Below are 19501 nucleotides of genomic sequence, written 5' to 3'. Positions count from 1 at the left end.
TTTGGATTCCACTGCCCCACTGACATGGAGCCACCAGCCACCACTGGCCAACACTCTGGCCCAGACCAGCCCCATCCAAGTAAGCTACATGGATGCTGGTGTTGGATGGTAAGTTTCGCAGCTCTACCCTGCTACACTCGCTGCTGCTATTTGGTAGCTAGTTGTCCCAAAAGGCTGGGAGGGGGAGGATCAGGGGCAATTAGGCACCACAGAAGAAATAAGTTAAGCACAAATGAATAATGGATGGAGAAAGGCCGCTAGAAACTCTACAGTCTCCTCCAGCTCTCTCTGCTTGTGTCCAGAGGCTCCTTCACAATCTCTTAAGCGGCTAAGTTTCCTTAGGGCAAGGGTCACCAAATCATCACCTGCGGACACCACAGCACCCATAAAGGCCTTCAGCAAAATGTGCATGTACTCTTCAAAGTGATGTATGTGAAATGAGCCAGCCTGGCTTTTTCTGCCTGTCAGTGTTGTTAGCCAATGAGTGAAGTCAGAGCTGTGATTGATAAGTGAGTCGTTTGGCAGCTTTGGTTTTGGTTTAGGATTGAGGAAAAACAGGGTTCTTGTGCCTTTAATAGTTGTATGCCTGGTCAAGCCTTTTCTAGTATGGAAATACAGTTATGGGAAAAGTTTCACCACTATGCCATGCCTCCCATGGCAGCCATTTTGGGACTGGTGCCCCCAGCACTCTCAAAATTTGAAGTGTGCCCTCTGTTCCAAAAAGGTTGGCGATTCCTGCCGTAGGACTTGGAATGGGGAGGAGCAGGGACAATGTGCTGCTAAAGGAGAATTTATTTATTATTTACTTATTAAATTTATATCCCACCCTTCCTCCCAGAAGGAGCCCAAGGAGCCCAGAAATGTGATCAAGCACAGATTAACAATGGATGGGAACAGCCATCCTCTCCAGCTTTCCCTGCCTGTCTCCAGGACAGCCTTTGGAATCCTCAGTGTCAGGGCTCATTCACACGGGAGCTAAACTTCGCAGTAAAGACGTAGCTTTTGCCATCGCGATAGATTTGCAAGGTTCACACTTCCTACCTTCAAATCCCCAGTTTTCCTTTCACACAAGTAGGCATTCCTCTGGAAAGGTTTAGTATCACTGTTTCCTTGTGGCCCCGCCCCTAATTTTACATGTTTACTCCCTCTGGAGTATCATATCGCTAATGGAGAAAGGGAGTTTTTTTGTCAGTTTCATTCTTTCTTGTCAATTGCACACCTCTCAGCTGAAGCTGGGAGAGGGTGGGCGTGCAATTGACAATAAACTGTATGAAACTAAATAAAGGGGGGAGTGAGTGAAAGGCAAAGTAGGCAGCAGCTGCCGCATCTTTTGCAGGTGCCAGAGAGGGAGCTGGCAATGAGGCATAACAGAGCCTGCTAAAAAAAACATTGAGGCAAAGTGCCTACATGGAGGAGAGTAGCACAGCTGAGAAGGTTTTTCCTTTCCTTTTTGCATTAGAATTGGATTGGGTTGATTGGATTGGGAAAACTGTGTGATAGCTGCTGATTGCCAGCAACGTTATGTGAACCATGCAAATTAAATGGGGATGCAAGTAGCACCAATCTCACAGTAAGTCACCATGTGAACCAGCCCTCAGAGCCTGGCTTAAACCTCTGATGTGATGTGTGTCACTTGCAGCCAGACTCTTCGCACAATCTGCAGAAAATGCATCCTCCTGTCATTCATAAAACAATTGGGGGTAAATGCTGCAGCCATTCCATCGTTTCCATGTAACCCATTTTGCCAAGCAGGAAGAAAAGAGGATTACTCACATCCGCATAGACATTTGTGCCGTACACTGGCGCCCAGTAGGATGGCTCATCTTTGCAGTAAGCTGGACAGTAAGACCTGAAAGGCAATGCACTGAGATGAGCACCTTGCACCACGGCAGGACCAACATGGTGTCCTCCAGATGTTGCTGGACTCCAGCTCCCATCAGCCCCAGCTAGCATGGCCAATAATCAGAGACAATGGGAGGTGCAGTCCAACAACATCCGGAGGATATCATCTTTGCTACCCTGTCTTACACCAAGGAGTTTTGCATGCAGGATTCTGTCTCCCCCTGCCCCAATCTTGCAAGTTTTGCCTGGCACATAAGTATTTGAACAGCCTTGCTGGATCAGACCAAGAGTCAGTGTCAGCTGGTGAAGGCATTTGCTGATGGGAATCAATAACAGTCAGGAATCTGTTTCTCCAGAGTGGTCATGGGGAGGGGAAAATGCACCCTTACCAGTGACTGGTGAGAGGCAACAAGGGGACTAGGGTGGCTCAGTCAGCACCTTGCAAGCACTGTGGTGGCTGACTGGCTAGCAGCCACTGCTGTCACCACATTGGGAGCTGCTAGCCAATCAGGAACTGTGCATCTGCAGTTTCCCCCTCTCAGTTGTCCAACAGATGGGATAGCTGATTGTTCCCACCAGAGAACCATCTCACCAGCCACTGCTGTTTGCTGTGGATTGTCCAGCATTCTTTGATCTTTCACAATTCCTTTTCGTTGCTCATACAGGAGAAGTCCTGTGCAACTTATGCCCATTATATAACCCCGGCATTTACCTTGGGCAATGGGTGGCTGGCTTCTTGAACGGACAAATCTCTGCTACCGTGGTGTAACAATCCAGAGTCTGCACTGTGGAAAGAAATATAAAGTTGACCCTTGAGATCTGTGGGATGTAAGGAAACACTTGAAACAGACTTCTCATTCACACACGCATTTCACACCCACAGGGCCAGTTCCAGAGTTGTCCCTGGGCAAAGTATTTTCTGGTGCTGCTACAGAGTGATCGAGGTGAGTGGAAAATATCTCCTTACCAGGAACTGTTAGAAGGCAACAAGGGCAACATACACATCATACAAGGCATGGAGGATAAGGCTATCAGCAGTTACCAGCCATGATGGCTATGCTGTGCCTCCACAGTTGGAGGCAGCATGTTTCTGAATACCAGTCACTGGAAGCCACAGGAGGGGGACAGTGCTGTTGCACTCAGGTCCTGCTTGTGGGCTACCCATAGTGGGCATCTGGTTGGCCGCTGTAAGAACAGGATTCCTGACTAGATGAGCCACTGGCCTGATCTAGCAGACTCTTCTTATGTTCTTAAAGTACACAGCTTCCTCCAAAGAATCCTGAGAACTGTAGTTTGTTAAGGATGCTGGGAACTGTTGCTCTGTGAGGGATAAACTACAGTTCACAGGATTCTTCAGTTCTCTGATGTCACCACATTAGAAGCTGCTAGCCAATCAGGAACTAGGCGTTTGCACAGTGCAAACTGAAACACTCCCTGCCACCCCATTGCCTCCTACTGGTTCCTTGTAAGGGAGTACTAGTGAGCGTACTCTGATGGGACTCCCTCGGTCAGCTGGCCTACCTTGGCTGCTGTGGCAGTGTTCTGACCAGATGAGTCTAGCCACAACATTTCCCATGATACCTCAGAGTGACACTAGGTCAGGAGCATTGTGGGAAATATATAGGATGGCTAAATCTAGATACCTAGTGCTCCTTGGAGATTGGAGGGTGAATTAAGGGGCTGCCCAGGGAAGGTACGAGCGGCAGGAGCTGCAAGGGGACTCTGGTCCAGTGAGCAGCTGATGTCAGCCCTGCACATTTATTCCAAGAAGCAAGGTCCCTTCTCTTCAAACAATTTTGCACAAAAGATGCATTTTGTCAATCTTTATCCTGGAAATCAGCTAAATTGCAAAAAAGATTTCTTTGTTTAAAAGGAGAAGGGAGATCCAAGGCTGTTTGAAGAGACCTCATTCTTCTCTGTAACTGTCCTTTCCAGTCCCCAGGCTGTTCCTGGCAAGTTTTAAGACATCCTAACTTTAAAAGGCTTTTGATGGCATCGCTTTTGAAAAGTCCCTGTTTTTACTTTCTAATGCCTTTATTTAGGCAAACAGAGGTCTGGTACACACGGAAGAAAAAAGCTGTGTTAAATTTCATGCTTTACTCTTGTTGCAATTATGAAGATTGTTTTTACAAGCACATGAAAGAGACGTTGTAATGGTTGGGACAGAAGGGGAGAGAAGAATCCAACAGGAAGAGATCATTTCAGTTCTAATTGAAAATGAGATTTTATTTTTATTTTTTAAATGGGCTCCTTTGGGAGGAAGGGTGGGATATAAATTTAATAAATTTAAGAAAGCAACTCTCTTTACTTTTTTATCAAAGACTTTTTTATTCAACTGGGGATGTTTTTTATTATCATCATCATCATTTTAGTTTATTTTGTCCTACAGACTGTAAACATCAGATATTGTGTAGGATTAAGATAACCCCAGCCGACAAAGAAAACAAACATACTTTCAGAGATCCACAAACAAAACTAATGTACAAATACTGACAACTTTGACTCAGAACACATCTCCCCTTTAACAATTGTGTCCACTTTTGATGGCTACAGCAAGGAACATGGCTATATTTTCTGTAATTTTAGAGGGTCGGAGAATGCCATTAAAATTAAAACATAAAATTAATCTGAGTTCCCCTGGTGTAATGAAAGCGTTGGGGAGATAAAGCCGGCTCTTATACCCCTATAAAAATTACAATATAGAAGAACATGGGCCCATGTTTTAACTGAACCACTTTCACTTTAACTCTCAAATGCCAAGGTAGCCTGGTAAATTATCCTTCCATAACTGCTAAAGGCAAAGCATTGGACCTAGCCATTGAAAATGGTGTCCGATATCTAGGAATATTTAGTTTTGCTAGGTACTTGGCAAGTTGTAGTCTGAGGTACAGTGGTGAGCATTATCATTATTTCACCCAGACAACAATTTTAACTTACATAGTTGTTGCCTATGTTTACAACCCCTCTGCAAAGCAGGTCACTCTTAATCCCATTTTACAGACGACTGAGCCAGATACAATCAGAAGAAAGAAAGGGCCGAGGAGATGAGAGTCTCCCTTCCCCTAAAAGAAGTGATGTTTGCAAAACTTACCTGCGACTTTCGAAACAACAAAAGAATTGGAAGGTTTGAATTTACTGTGAAATAAACACACACAAAACATTGTCAGTTGGCTATTTCAAAATAAAAGATAGGCATTCAAAAATCAAATGAGAAGGAGGATGGGGGGGGCAGTGGAAGCTGCTTTCCACCTTTCCTTTGCAAAGGAAAACAGATGGTCGCTGCTTGCTAGCATGAAAACTGACCAGTTACAGCGGGGTGGAGGTGGCAAAGCCACGTTCCTTTCCTTTATCAATATTTCCTTTGAACTGATAGAAGAAAATTGAACAGGTAAAAGCAGCGGATAACAGACAAAGAATGAACTCAAATCAATATTGCCTATTAGTTCAAATTAGCTTTTGAAGTGGCACGGGCTAAAGAATCCCATCATTAGTGCGGATGTGACATTGGATAGCTTTAAAGGGGTGGGGAGACAGATTCATAGAGGATAAGGGTATCAATGGCCATTAGCCATGAGACCTTTACAGAACCTCCACATTCAGAGGCTACATACCTCCAAATACCTATCCATGGGGGATAGACTAAGGGGAGGTATACTTATTTTAAGCCCTGCATGTGGGCTTCCCAGAGGCATCTAGCTGGTCATTGAAAGGAAATATGATACAGGCCTAGATGGGCGTTTGGTCTGATCCATCAGTGCTTTTCTTCCTTTCTTATGCCCTTGATTACAGAGTCTGTAAAGGTGGAAACCAACTGGTGGATGTAGCAGGCTAAAGTTGAAATCTCATCTCACAAAACCCAACAACAGGACCATTTCAGCTCAGGTTATTTTCCCAGTTAATTACCTTAACGATTCAATGCCGTTTCTTGGAGACTTCACGAAGAAGTCTGATCTCCCCTTCCTGGTGATATCTACCAGGCCTCCTCTGTTATCCAGCACCCCAGAATGAATGGCAGCCCGACATATACTGGATGACTGCAAGGAATTTAAAAAAAAAGGAAGTTTAATAGAGTTATTTGTAAGACTGTTCCAAGCCAATGAATATCTTTATTTTTGTTAGCAGTGTGTTAATCCAGTGCAGAGGTCATCAGTACTGTGCCCAGGGGTTCCAATGTGCCTGCAAGTACCCCCTATGACACCCACAAAAGGTCTCAGTAAATATTCCCTCAAAGATCTGTAGTGTATGGGAGACTGCTCACTTTTCCTGCTTAGTTCTTATTTGCACTGCCTTGGCCTCTCCTACATTGAACATGCCCCCTTAAACATACTCACATTTCATTGGAAACCAGGACTGGACGCCCACTCTCCCTTAACAGAGAAGAGGCTGAAAGAGCTTCTTGCTGTGAGCAAGTATGGTGGTGACTGGTGAAAGCGCCTTTTTATGATGGGGAGGGGCATTCCTGCGCCGTTTTGCGGCCCTGTCTCATTTTCTGGTCTTTTAGACGCGGCAGCCATTTTGTGTTATGCCATGCCCCTACAGCAGCCATTTTGTGACTGGCACCCACAGCACTGTCTCAAAGTTCTAGAGAATGATGCCCAGTGGCCCAGAAAAGGTGTTGACCGCTGATCTAGCGGCATTTGCCATGCGTAGCCTGCAATTCACAACATGTAATCTAGAGTTGCCAACCTTGATTTCCAAAATACTCACACACACACACACCAGCCTCACGGATGGGAACAGGACTGGAACCAATACAGGTGTTCCCTGGACTGTAGTGGGTGGCATGAGAGCTTGATTTTAATTTGCTGTTTTATAGTTCAGCCTCATTTATTAGATGGATGCTGCTGTTTCTGTGCTTTGTTTTTATAATTGATTTTTTGATTGTATGTTTTCCATTTAATTTTACATCGCCCTGGAAGTTTATGTTGAAGGCTGTGGCTCATACATTTCCTAAATAAATGAGCAGGTTTGAAGATAGAGGCGGAGCCAAGAGGAATGTGACAAATCAGGGGTGGGGCTAGAATGGAACCTGTCTGCTAATGTCCAGAACCAGGGCAAGACCTACCTAGTGATGGATGACATCTAGCAGAATCTGGAGCTTCAGCAGAATCTGGAGCTCCCTAATTCTTCAGATACCCCAGGACTGATCACTAGACCTAACAGAGTTTTTCCTGGTCAGAATGAATTAAATACTGGGTGGTAACTATACGATGATGGAGTAGCCCTATTAAACTGAATGGAAAGCCGCCAACACAGAACACAAGGCTGTGATTGTGTGCTTGGATTTCATCCAGGGTGAATATGCCTGGTGGTTCTGTCAGCACAGGTTGCTAAGGCAGATCATAACCCTCCATTTTCTAGGATTTGCAAATGTCTCTCTGTTTGAAACAGGTTTTTTTTTAACTTACACTCTCATAGTTGAAAGTTCCAAACACTTTAGCCTTATTGTTCAAGCAACCAGCAGGACACAGGTATCTAGTCAAAGAAAGAGGTATAGTTAGTTATGCAGTAGTCTTCAAGCTTTTTGCAGCTACCTTTCACTCCAGCCTGAAGCACAGAGCCCACTTTTATTTTTATCATGCATTCTAACTTACTTTTCTCTCTCTTTTTTTCTCCTGTGTCTTATCCTTTCTCTCTTTGTTTTTTTCTCCTTCTCTGAACCCAAAACAAATACCCCCCCCCAAAAAATGGGGCAATGGCATAGGTGCAACTCAAATTTGGTCTGGACATGCACCAATTATCATCCTTGACTTATGGGTCTTGATTAGGGATGAAGGAGTAATTGGCAGAGCTCAGATTCCAAAGGGGACTCCCCTGATCTGAGCCAAGAGGATCATAGCCCAGATTGGATCATGAGTCCACTCTTGAACCCTTTTAACTTTCGGTATTGAGAACTGACTGGCATGGACAACGCCTATGAAGGTTAAGGAAAAAAACTGGAAAACCACCAAGTTAGATCATCAAGTCAGGCCCAAAAAATAAAAACAAAGGGAATTTGCAAGCTTTCTCAACAGAATGTCGACTTGCTAACCTCATTTAAACTACCCACATTTTTAATGAGAAACAAACAAAAAAGCAACATAGCGATGAAAAAAAACCCGCACCACCCCCGTTCTACATTTTCCAACAGCCCTCTCTTAGAGAACCAGGCCAATGTTTGGCTTGGGTTTGGCTTGCTTCGCGTCCTCCTGCCGCCTCCTGCCTCCACCCCAAAGCGATAAACTGTACTGTACTTAAACTAAAACTATCACACGCAGGCTTGATGGGTGGAGGAAATTGATGGTCCAGCTGAGTTAAGTAAACATTGCCAGAGCTAGGCTGCCGAAAGGTCAGTGCCAACATTAGCTGAACACTGCTGGGCTTTCAAAAGGGGGGGGGGGGACTGTGAGTTATATTGCAGGCGCTGGCCGTCTGGAGCATGAAATTAACTGGAGCCCCTTCCTCTCAGCCAAACGTGGCTGCACCATTTACACAAACGGGCTCTGAAAGCTGGCTTGGCGATGGACAAGGGGGCTTCTACACAGCCATTGGATTTGGGTCACAAACGAAGAGAACACAACACTCTTGCTTTAGGGAAATACGTTTCACCATTGTCCAAGACTGAGGCCTCTGTTTTCCCAACAAGACAAGCAAGGAGAGAGAGAGAGAGAGAGAGAGAGAGAGTACCTGTTGCATGTCGATCCTTTGCATTTATCCCTCATTTTGGTGTCACATTTGATCACTTGTGCTACAAAAATATGAGAAAGTATGAAACCGTGAGTGGGGAAGGTACTGTAACACACATGCATAAGATCACACTTAACCATAAGGTCTAAAAGAGGGCTGGGGAAACTGGACCCCTCCAGATGATGCTAGACTACAGTTTCCATCATCCTTGACTATTGGCCATACTGGCTTCTGGGGCTGATGGGAGAGAGTCCAGCAACATCTGGAGAGCCACAGGTTACTCACCCCAGGTCTAGATACTTTGAGGTGCTCACTTAAAAAGAAGAAGAAGCTTATTTGATGCTATTCTTTCTCCAGTGTTCAGGTTTATGCAATTTAAATATGGAAAAGTTGCCTGATACCAAAATCAGACTATATATTAGCCTAGTATCCAGCTGCACAGCATATATGCTTAGAATTAAAGAATTCTTAGCTGAGAAATTTGTAATTCGAGTACCTAGCCTGAACTGAGCTCAAAATCCTTCCACACAAAAATCTACTCAAGATACCACCTCTCCCCCCAGCTTTCTTAATGTCAGATGTATAATTTGGTGTGTGTGTGTGTCATTTTGTTGTCACTTTCAAACACAAATCATAGGAACATAGGAAGCTGCCTTATACTTAGTCAGAACATTGGCCCATCTGTTGTTGTTGTTGTTGTTATGTGCCTTCAAGTCAATTACGACTTATGGCGACCTCCAATAGCATCTGTCATGAACTACCCTGTTCAGACCTTGTAAGTTCAGGTATGTGGCTTTCTTTATGGAATCAATCCATCTCTTGTTTGGCCTTCCTCTTTTTTTACTTCCTTCTGTTTTTCCCAGCATTATTGCCTTTTCTAGTGAATCATGTCTTCTCATTATGTCTCCAAACTATGATAACCTCAGTTTCACCATTTTAGCTTCTAGATAGTTCTGGTTTAATTCATTCTAACACCCAATTATTGGTCTTTTTCTCAGTCCATGGTACCTGCACAGCTCTCCTCAAACACCACATTTCAAATGAGTTGATTTTTCTCTTATCCTTTTTTTTCAGTGTCCAACTTTCACATCCATACATAGAGATCGGGAATACCATGGTCTGAATGATCCTGACTTGAGTGTTCAGTGATACATCTTGGCATTTGAGGACCTTTTCTAGTTCTCTCACAGCTGCCCTCCCCAGTCCTAGCCTTCTTCTGATTTCTTGACTATTGTCTCCATTTTGGTTAATGACTGTGCCAAGGTATTGATAATCCTTGACAAGTTCAATGTGTTCGTTGTCAATTTTTTGTTGTTGTTATGTGCCTCCAAGTCGACTACAACTTATGGCGACCCTATGAATCAGTGACCTCCAAGAGCATCTGTCGTGAACCACCCTGTTCAAAGTTACATAAATCTTCTGATGTCATGCATTTTTGTTATTTTCACAAATATATGCCTTTTTATGCACACTTGACCCTAGTATATGCATTTGGACACATTTTAGTGCAGATTTCTCCCTATATGCACATTTTTGCAAAGCAATTTCCCGATATCATGCATTTTATATTATTTTAACTAATATATGCATTTATATGCACACTCTACCCTAGTATGTGCATTTTTGACATATTACTTGGCTAGAGAACTGCACTGCAAAATTCAGAGAAGTGCACATTTCAAACGGTGGCTGTGTTTCAGTTGGTGTATCGTTTTGGAAAGTGTGAATTAGGTGGTTTCACCTGAAATGCAGACCGAGTCAGATTTCTCCCCCATCCCTGGCCTGACTATATACCCTTGTTATTTGCCATAATATATGCAGACAGCCACAGAAGTCGAAGAATCCCGTGCAGATTTTTTTTTTATTAAATCAAAAGCATCTTGAAACTGGGGAGAGGGAGATGGTGATACTCTCTTACTCATATAAGTCGCAGTGGGGGGCGTCTTTTCCATCACGGGGTTCATGGGTTGTGGTTTCACCTTCTCTGGCACCCAGACGTCTTTGTTCTCCAACACCTGGGGCGTCTCCACTTCGTTCGTCTCCTCTCTCTCGGGCTTTTGGACATAACCATAATCTATTTTTTTTCCCCAGCGGGTTACAAAAAAAGAGCAGCTTGTTAATGTTTAAGGTCAGTGGCACAGAGCACAAGCCATGGAGTGCGTGGAGCATCCCTTGAATTTACTTAGGGAGATTTGGCCACATTGCACAGAAGTTCCCTTCTAATTGAAAGCTTAAAATGCAAAGTAAATAGCCTGGAAAGTGGGCCGTTCTCATATTGAGTTTGCAGTAACAAACAAGACCTGTACAAATACAAGACTTACTATGCTAGATGGGATTAATCTAGCCCAAGGGTATGGGATCTGGGGTCTGGGAGCCAAATGCAGCTCTCCTGGCCTCTTTCTCTGGCCCTTGAGATGTCCCCCAGGTCATACTCCCTCCCCAAGGGAACATCCCCTACCGGTCCTGACTTTGCCCACTCCATGAATGTTTAGGCCTGCCTGGACTATGCCCTTGAACTTTCTGGAGGGAAGATGGAGAGGAGTGGAAAGCTCTCTGTGCCCACTTTTGCCTCTGACTCCACTCACCACTGGCATGTGGCCCCCAGAAGCTTGCCCAGAAAGGAATGAGGCCCTGTAACAGGGCAGGGCAGCAATGGCCCTGGTTCTTTGTCTTCACAGTGCCTAGTACTCAAAGGTAGACTGCCTCTGAGCATGGAGGCTTTATTTAGCTATCACGGATGCTAGCTGTGAACACAGCTAACCATTTCCTTGTAGAATACTCCAGTAGCCTTGATTGCTTCGCTTGGGACTTTGGGTGACCATCTTGAATGTGTCTTACTTTACAGAGGGCAGTCCTCTATCTGCAGGGCTGTAAGAGGACAGCTGTTGTTGGACTCTGGCTCCTGTCAACCTCAGCCAGCAAGGCTGGTTGGTCAGGGATGATGGAACATGTAGCCCAACAGCATCTAGAGGGCCACAGGGCCCTCATCCATGCGCTGCATGAACAGCTGTTACATTCAATAAGAGCTGCAGATGATAACTGACCATGCTGATCGCACGACAAGACCTCGTATGGTAATGTGGGGTGGGGCATGGAGGCGATGCATTGGCCAGGTGTCCTATTACGGCCCAACTGTCCAGTTTATAAAGATACGGTATCCAAATCCCTCATTCCTTCACCACAAGGATTCCTTGGGTGGAATCCGATGTAGCACTAACTCCCTCTTTCCATCAGTACAAGGATTACTGCTTGCGTAATGGAACTTTCCCCTCCTCTTCTCTCCCTATGCGTGCCCCACAAACTCCCCAAATCTGCTCCAGACGGTTGGGGAACCCCTAGAACAGCATTAGAGGGCATTGTGGAAGCGGAAATCCTTGCACCTACAAAGCAAGGGAGTTAGCGCTACATCAGATCCCACCCAAGGAACCCTACGAAGGGAGAGCAGGTGGGCCTTGAAGTTACTCATCAACGGGGAGCACCCAGACAGCAACCTGAGCAGGTAGACTGGTCCCTTGGTTACAGCCTTCCCACTAGGGGAAGATGTATTGGTACATCTATCCACATTGTGGTGATTATTTATACATTTGCATCTATGCGTACAAATCAGGATATGCAAATTTCATTACCATCTTGTCCCTTTTTGGAGGGCGATGCACAAGTGGCCACCCTCTAAAGACTGCCCCTGAAAAACAGCGATCACTGGACCATAGAAGTCATCCGTGGTCAGGAACAAGAAGTCCTGGGCAAAGCTTGCAAACTGCTTGATTGCCTACCTTTGTAACAGAGATTATTCTGGCAGCCTCCTCCATAGCTAGGTGGGCATTCAGAACACGGCCTGCCATTTTTATAAGGGGCTTCTCCAATCCAGTTGCCTCTGAAAAGCGTGCAAAAACAGAAAGTTCCTCATTTTCCCTTCTCAAATATCCTCTCTTCAACACATAACTTACACAGAGGCTTCACTGGACTGTTCTAGGCCTGATGCCTGGATCTGTACCCTCCAGAGGCCTCTAAGCACTGCAGAGCTGTGAAAAAAACTGAATGTCCCTACTGTACTTACACTTTGACAGATTACTGTAAATATGGGGAAATATGACTCTTTCCACCAATGTATAGTTCCCCAGCACTCTAGCGATAACTTGGCAGCATGCAGAAGTGAAGCTTCCTTTATATATACCTCACAGCCAGCCAGTCACTGACTGGCTTTTGCCACTGCCCCCCTCACGCTTGTCCCACAAAGCTGCTAGTCAAGGCTGCCTCTGTCTTTTCCCTCACAAAGCCATTCAGGTGGGCTGGAGAAACTGAGCATGGATGTTCAGGTCCTTCCCGCTCAGGAACATGTTCCATTTTCCAGTTTGGAAAGCTTCCAAAGAGTCTTCCAAGAGATCAAAAATAATTAGCTGCGATGTGTACGCCAGACAATTTGCCAATGTCTGGGAATATTAGCCTCACACAGTGCTTTCCACATGCTGAACCCATCATCCTTAATGGGCAGAAATCGCTCAGCACCAAATTTGTCTTCAAGAGAGAGAGGAAGGGCCTAGTTTTGACCCAAGCCTGTCAGGAACATTGCTTCTTGTCAAAACACTCCCAAGGAGCAGATGCTGCCCTCTTGGTACAAACAAAGCCACAACAGTAGGCCTGTTCAGGGTTCAGATTAAGGAATCTGGAGTTCAAGTGAGGGAAGGGCTGTAGCTCAGGCCATAGAGCATCTGCTTTGCATATCAAAGGTCCTAGTTCATTCCCCGGCATCTCAAGTTTGAGCTTGGAGAGACTCCTGCCTGAAACCTCAGAGAGCTGCTTCTAGTCATTGTAGACAATAGATGGACCAATGGTCTATGGCAGCGGCCTGTGTTCCTATGAAGCACTGGTGGGGTCCAAAACTGACAGCATTCCCTCAACCCAGCCTGATGTTCGACAGGGATCTGTACCCCTGGGGTTGTATATGCGTGTGTCTTGTTGGGTTATTATGGGTGGGATCATCATATTAGAGCAATTTTAATTTCATTAAAAGGTTCCACTATGCTCTGGGGGGGGGTGCATTTAGATCTCTGGTGGTAAACATGCATTGGAGGTTCAGACATACATGTATAACATTACATTTGGTAAGAATTCTCTGTCTTCTATGTCCCTAGCAATGGCACTGCCTGGAGCCATGGCCTATTTCACCCACAGTACTCATCACGACCTAGAAAGACAGAAGGAAATCCCTGCTCCAGTCGACACCAAATGAGACGACAAAGACACACAAGACTGCACAGATTTTGTCTTGCATCCTTACTTGGGAGAGTAGTTGCAGACCAGGTAGACGGCATTCTCCCAGATCTGGCCCCAGACATCCATCCTCTTGCAGACATTCACGGCGCAGCCAACCTTATTTGTTGTGGCCCAGACTATCTGGAAAGGGGAATAAGAGTGTCAGTGCTCACTGTGCTGGATTGGTTCCCTTGCGCGCATGCACACATGTTAATCTTTTCCCATCTGCCCCCATCTGGCAGACTTGGTGCAAGATGCTTCAGTGTCCAACGCTAGTGCTTGACGTTCCTTTCCGTTCCCTTACCTGCGTGTAGTGCGTGCACATCGCTCCTGAGCATCTGTCTGGACACCAGGGGTCACATTCATGGGGATAAGGATACGTATAATCTTTCACCTCATCGTACCAAGACTGGACGTGGAAAGCTGGAGAGCGATACCTACGAAAAAGAGAGACATGGACCTGTTCGACAGAGAATAATGTAGGCAGAAAAGATAACAGTGAAAAGAAGGCCTTTATTTATGGCAGAGGCTGTGTACACACCATACATTTAAAGCATATGAGGAATCCTGGGAACTGTCATTTGTTAAGGGTCCTGCAAATTGTAGCTCTGTGAGGGGTCAAATACAGTTCCCGGGATTCTTTGGGAGAAGCCAGATTCTCCAAATGTGCTTTAAATGCGTAGTGTGCACATAGCCAGAGTGCCTTTCACTGCTCTGCCAACTAGACACAACCGAAGTCCTGCTCTATCAGACCAAAGCTGATCTAATCTAGTATTCTGCTTCCCATCTTGCAGAAGATGAATCAGGAATTTATCCACAAGGTCATTTATATGCCACTTTTCTGGGAGGGAAAGATGAGCGCTGGACTGACTCCAGAAAGGTATGGGGGGGCTGGTTGGGAGAGCTGGAACAATGGTTAGTTTTTAACAGCCAGGTAGAATCAAGAGTGATACTGCCACAGTAATATCATGAGAGACATGTCCAATTGCAAGGTTCTAAGATGATCAAACAATGCTAAATCAGCCATCTGCTTCAGCAATCTGTTCCTCACAGCGGCCGACCCAGATGCCTCCCATCTTGGAGATAGCATATAGCCACTATAACTGTTAAGGACTTGCAATCTTCTCCCCACATAGCCAGGTCTCTGGGAAGAGAATGTAGGTCAAAGGGTATAAGTTTCAGATTGGTGGGGGTCCTGGCATGATCTCATTTTAGGCATTAAGACAGATGTGGGGAAGACATTGCTGCAAAAATGTGGAGGACCGAATTTCAGACTGAGAATTTCAGAGGGGACAGAAAGTGACAGACCTTTTCACTCCTACTCTGCGCAAACTCAAGAAGCTCCCTTTTTGCCAGCCTGCAGGTGTTAAAAAAAAAAACCCAAAAAATTCATCATTAGGCTGTGTGATGTGGAAGCTATAAGCCCTGAACTGAAAATGGGGACTGGAGTTCAGCCCAAACTCCAGTCAGCACAGCAGCCAGTTCTTCAACTTAAAAGCTGGCAAAAACATTCAGCTGGATCAACAAGCATGAGTTCTTACCCTGTCTGCAGTGTTAGCATGAAACTTTCAAGCAGGACTATGTAAAGTACATTCCCTCTTAACCCTCATTTGTGCTCGTAATCAGGGAATGAAGCAAAGTGGGGGGGAAAGAGTCAGGCACTAGAGTGGTTGACAGCAAGGATTAAGAAGCTTTGCTGCTTGGACATTGTGTTCAGTAGCTAAATATGGATTTCTGTAGGCTGCAGAAGACTCTGCCTTGGCTTCTGTCTTGCTACTGAGAAGCTGCATCTTTCAGGCTGTTTGGATCATCTCCCTGCCCCCATCACCACCAAGACTGTCTTCCTTATGCAGGAAATCCATGCAGTGAGGAGTAACATTTCAAAAACAAAACAAAACACTTAGCACATGGAAAATGTGTATGCCATCAATAGCTACCTTCAAGGCTCTGCAACGCTAGAGGGTGAACGATCCATGCATTTAGACCAAGACAACATGTTAGAGACACTTAAAGACATTTGTTGAGTGGATCAGCCACCACAGACAGGGAGGTCCATCTCAAACTGGCCCGTAGGCAGTGGAAAACTAAACAATGTTCCGTTTGGTGAGAGAGGCTCAACACATATGCAGATGCTCTATTAATAGGGAGGGTGTGTGGAGAGGAGGCCTGCATTTAGAAAAAAAACAGTGGTGACTGGTGGCTCCTTGTCAGTGGGGCAGTGCAATCTGTTCCAGGTTTTAGTCTGAACTTTCCTAACAGTTACTGGGCTAAGTTCAAGGTTGTGGTTTTGGTGAACAAAGCCTTATACAGCTTGGGACCAGGATACCTGAAAGATCATCTAACCCCTTATATGCCCAGTTGATCGCGATGCTGTGCAGGTGAGGGCCTTGTGCCGATACCATCTTATCAGGAGGTCCATTCCACACAACACAGGAAGTGGACCTTTAGTGTAGTGGCACCTACCATTTGAAATTCCCTCCCCTTAAATATTAGATAGGCGCTATCTCTGTTATCTTTTCGGCATCTACTGAAGACCATCCTCTTTAACAAGCCTTGTAAGTAAAGACTTTATCCCAGTCTGTGGCTATGTTGGAATTGCTTTTTAAGGTTTTTTAAAAGCTTTTTAAAAATGTTTTTAAAGATGTTTTGTTTTAATTTATTTTAAAGTCTGTTTTTATGGTGTTTTAGAGTGTTTTTAGTGTTTTTGTTTGCCGCCCTGGGCTCCTATTGGGAGGAAGGGTGGAATACTTAAGAAAGTATTATTAAAGCTAGATTAACTAAGCACATAGAAGAACAAGCCTTGCTAAAGCAGAGCCAGCATGGCTTCTGCAAGGGAAAGTCCTGTCTCAGTAACCTATTAGAATTCTTTGAGAGTGTCAACAAGCATATAGATAGAGGTGATCCAGTGGACATAGTGTACTTAGACTTTCAAAAAGCGTTTGACAAGGTACCTCACCAAAGACTTCTGAGGAAGCTTAGCAGTCATGGAATAAGAGGAGAGGTCCTCTTGTGGATAAGGAATTGGTTAAGAAGCAGAAAGCAGAGAGTAGGAATAAACGGACAGTTCTCCCAATGGAGGGCTGTAGAAAGTGGAGTCCCTCAAGGATCGGTATTGGGACCTGTACTTTTCAACTTGTTCATTAATGACCTAGAATTAGGAGTGAGCAGTGAAGTGGCCAAGTTTGCTGACGACACTAAATTGTTCAGGGTTGTTAAAACAAAAAGGGATTGCGAAGAGCTCCAAAAAGACCTCTCCAAACTGAGTGAATGGGCGGAAAAATGGCAAATGCAATTCAGTATAAACAAGTGTAAAATTATGAATATTGGAGCAAAAAAATCTTAATTTCACATATACGCTCATGGGGTCTGAACTGGTGGTGACCGACCAGGAGAGAGAACTTGGGGTTGTAGTGGACAGCATGATGAAAATGTCGACCCAGTGTGCGGCAGCTGTGAAAAAGGCAACTTCCATGCTAGGGATAATTAGGAAAGGTATTGAAAATAAAACAGCCGATATCATAATGCCGTTGTATAAATCTATGGTGCGGCCGCATTTGGAATAGTGTGTACAGTTCTGGTCACCTCATCTCAAAAAGGATATTATAGAGTTGGAAAAGGTTCAGAAGAGGGCAACCAGAATGATCAAGGGGATGGAGCGACTCCCTTATGAGGAAAGGTTGCAGCATTGGGGGCTTTTTAGTTTAGAGAAAAGGCGGGTCAGAGGAGACATGATAGAAGTGTATCAAATTATGCATGGCATTGAGAAAGTGGATAGAGAAAAGTTCTTCTCCCTCTCTCATAATACGAGAACTCGTGGACATTCAAAGAAGCTGAATGTTGGAAGATTCAGGACAGACAAAAGGAAGTACTTCTTTACTCAGCACATAGTTAAACTATGGAATTTGCTCCCACAAGATGCAGTAATGGCCACCAGCTTGGACGGCTTTAAAAGAAGATTAGACAAATTCATGGAGGACAGGGCTATCAATGGCTACTAGCCATGATGGCTGTGCTGTGCCACCCTAGTCAGAGGCAGCATGCTTCTGAAAACCAGTTGCCGGAAGCCTCAGGAGGGGAGAGTGTTCTTGCACTCGGGTCCTGCTTGTGGGCTTCCCCCAGGCACCTGGTTGGCCACTGTGAGAACAGGATGCTGGACTAGATGGCCCACTGGCCTGATCCAGCAGGGTCTTCTTATGTTCTTATGTTCTTAATATAAATTTAATAAATAAATAAACCAAGAGTGGATTCAACTGACAGGGAGCCACCTGCTGCCAGCAAATAAGCCTTTCCGTGATTTCCCCCCACACACTTGTAAATTGGCCATAGGGGTGTGGCTTTAAGGCTTGCAATATTATTATGCCCACTTACCTAGGAATATGTCCCATTGAACTCAGTGGGACTTACATCTGCATAGACATGTACAGGACTGCACTGTTCTTGTTATGTTAGCTGCCTTAGATTCCTTTTGGAAGTAAGGCAGGGTATACATTTTAAAAATAAAATGCCTTGCCATTGGACTTTCCAAGGTGCATCTGGATGACACTGTGAAAAACAAGGTACTGGAGTAGATGGGCCTTTGGCAGTAGTGCCTAGTGCCCACTGGGACTGGTGGGGCAGAAGGCAGGGAGCCCAAACAGTAGGTTAGGCCAGAACCAATAAGAGCAGTGGCAGCTAATTCTAGTTTTGCCCCCATCCTCCTCCCTATTGAGCTCTACAACGGCAACCCTGAGACTTAAGGAGGTGGAAGTTGACAGGCAGTGTAACCCCCTGGATTGGATGTAAGGAGAAGGCAGGCAGGTGGGGGCTGGCTGAGGGCAGATTGAGGTTGGTGGGGCAATGCTCCACTCGCCCTAATGGGCCAGCCTTGCTTGGCCTTTGGTTTTTTTCTTGAGATCTTTGTAGACCTTACTTTTCAAGCTACAAATCTTCTGTCAGCAGTGACCCTTTCAAAATAACACATCCCATCCCAGCCAGGTTTCCTTAAGAGACATGCTGGTGGCCATGTAACTCTTACCTGCCCCAGTGAACCGCCAGATTTTGACCAATAGACATAAGGAGGCTGGCAGGCCCGTGATCCCAAATGCACTCATGGGACCAGGATTCGGCTGATCTCTCCAACTCATCGTCCCATCTCTAAGTGAGAGAAAGAGGGAAAGGCATTTGGTTAGGGGCTTGTTGGTAACAAAAATAGTAAGCAAAAGGACATACTGATCACAGATGGTGGCATCATTTCAACCGAGCCTCAGAGTTAATCCCAAGGAAGCAGCACATCCAGTGTGGCTCAGAAAGGAATCTTCCAGAGCATCCTTGCATTCCAGTGGAGGAGGAGGAGGAGGAGGAGGAGGAGGAGAAGAAGAAGAAGTGCTTATAATACTTTTCCAGATTGGAAATCCTATGTAGTTTATTAAGTACGGCTGTTTCAACAGGTCATACAGTAAGACCAACACTAGCAGCTGGAACACCAGAGAGGCCAGAAAGAGCTGGAACACTGGGGAGACTGTCACTCCCCAACTCATCCCTGTTATGGTTGTCCGGCCTTCTCTGGTGGAGAGATGACGATGCCCCTTGTGACATGAGAGATGGTGTTGCCCAGATGCTGTGGCACCAGTATCACAGTGCACTGCGATGGGCACTAAAACCACACTTTGCAACACAGGTAAACTGTGAACACATTCTCATGTTGACTGGGCAATGGATGCTCTCCGTTTTCCGCATATACTATGACAGACAATAAAGCCAC

The 19501-nt window shown here is 45.2% G+C and overlaps 1 protein-coding gene across 1 annotated transcript in view; it reads right to left on the bottom strand.

Moving 5' to 3' along the window:
- Positions 1 to 19501, bottom strand: part of CRISPLD2 (cysteine rich secretory protein LCCL domain containing 2) — a 58919-nt gene that overhangs the window by 17073 nt on the left and 22345 nt on the right. Inside the window, exons 3-13 of the mRNA XM_061594219.1 lie at positions 18776 to 18894; positions 14066 to 14198; positions 13787 to 13902; positions 12282 to 12382; positions 10427 to 10582; positions 8509 to 8569; positions 7251 to 7317; positions 5746 to 5876; positions 4934 to 4977; positions 2555 to 2627; positions 1774 to 1849 (exon numbers count right to left, since the gene is read on the bottom strand). Of these exons, the coding sequence (XP_061450203.1) occupies positions 1774 to 1849; positions 2555 to 2627; positions 4934 to 4977; positions 5746 to 5876; positions 7251 to 7317; positions 8509 to 8569; positions 10427 to 10582; positions 12282 to 12382; positions 13787 to 13902; positions 14066 to 14198; positions 18776 to 18894 (1077 nt within the window). The remainder of the gene's footprint in view (positions 1 to 1773; positions 1850 to 2554; positions 2628 to 4933; positions 4978 to 5745; positions 5877 to 7250; positions 7318 to 8508; positions 8570 to 10426; positions 10583 to 12281; positions 12383 to 13786; positions 13903 to 14065; positions 14199 to 18775; positions 18895 to 19501) is intronic.

This window comes from Rhineura floridana, chromosome 13 (genome assembly GCF_030035675.1).
Source record: "Rhineura floridana isolate rRhiFlo1 chromosome 13, rRhiFlo1.hap2, whole genome shotgun sequence".
NCBI classification, from domain to species: domain Eukaryota; kingdom Metazoa; phylum Chordata; class Lepidosauria; order Squamata; family Rhineuridae; genus Rhineura; species Rhineura floridana.
This window is presented reverse-complemented; position numbering and strand designations above follow the sequence as displayed.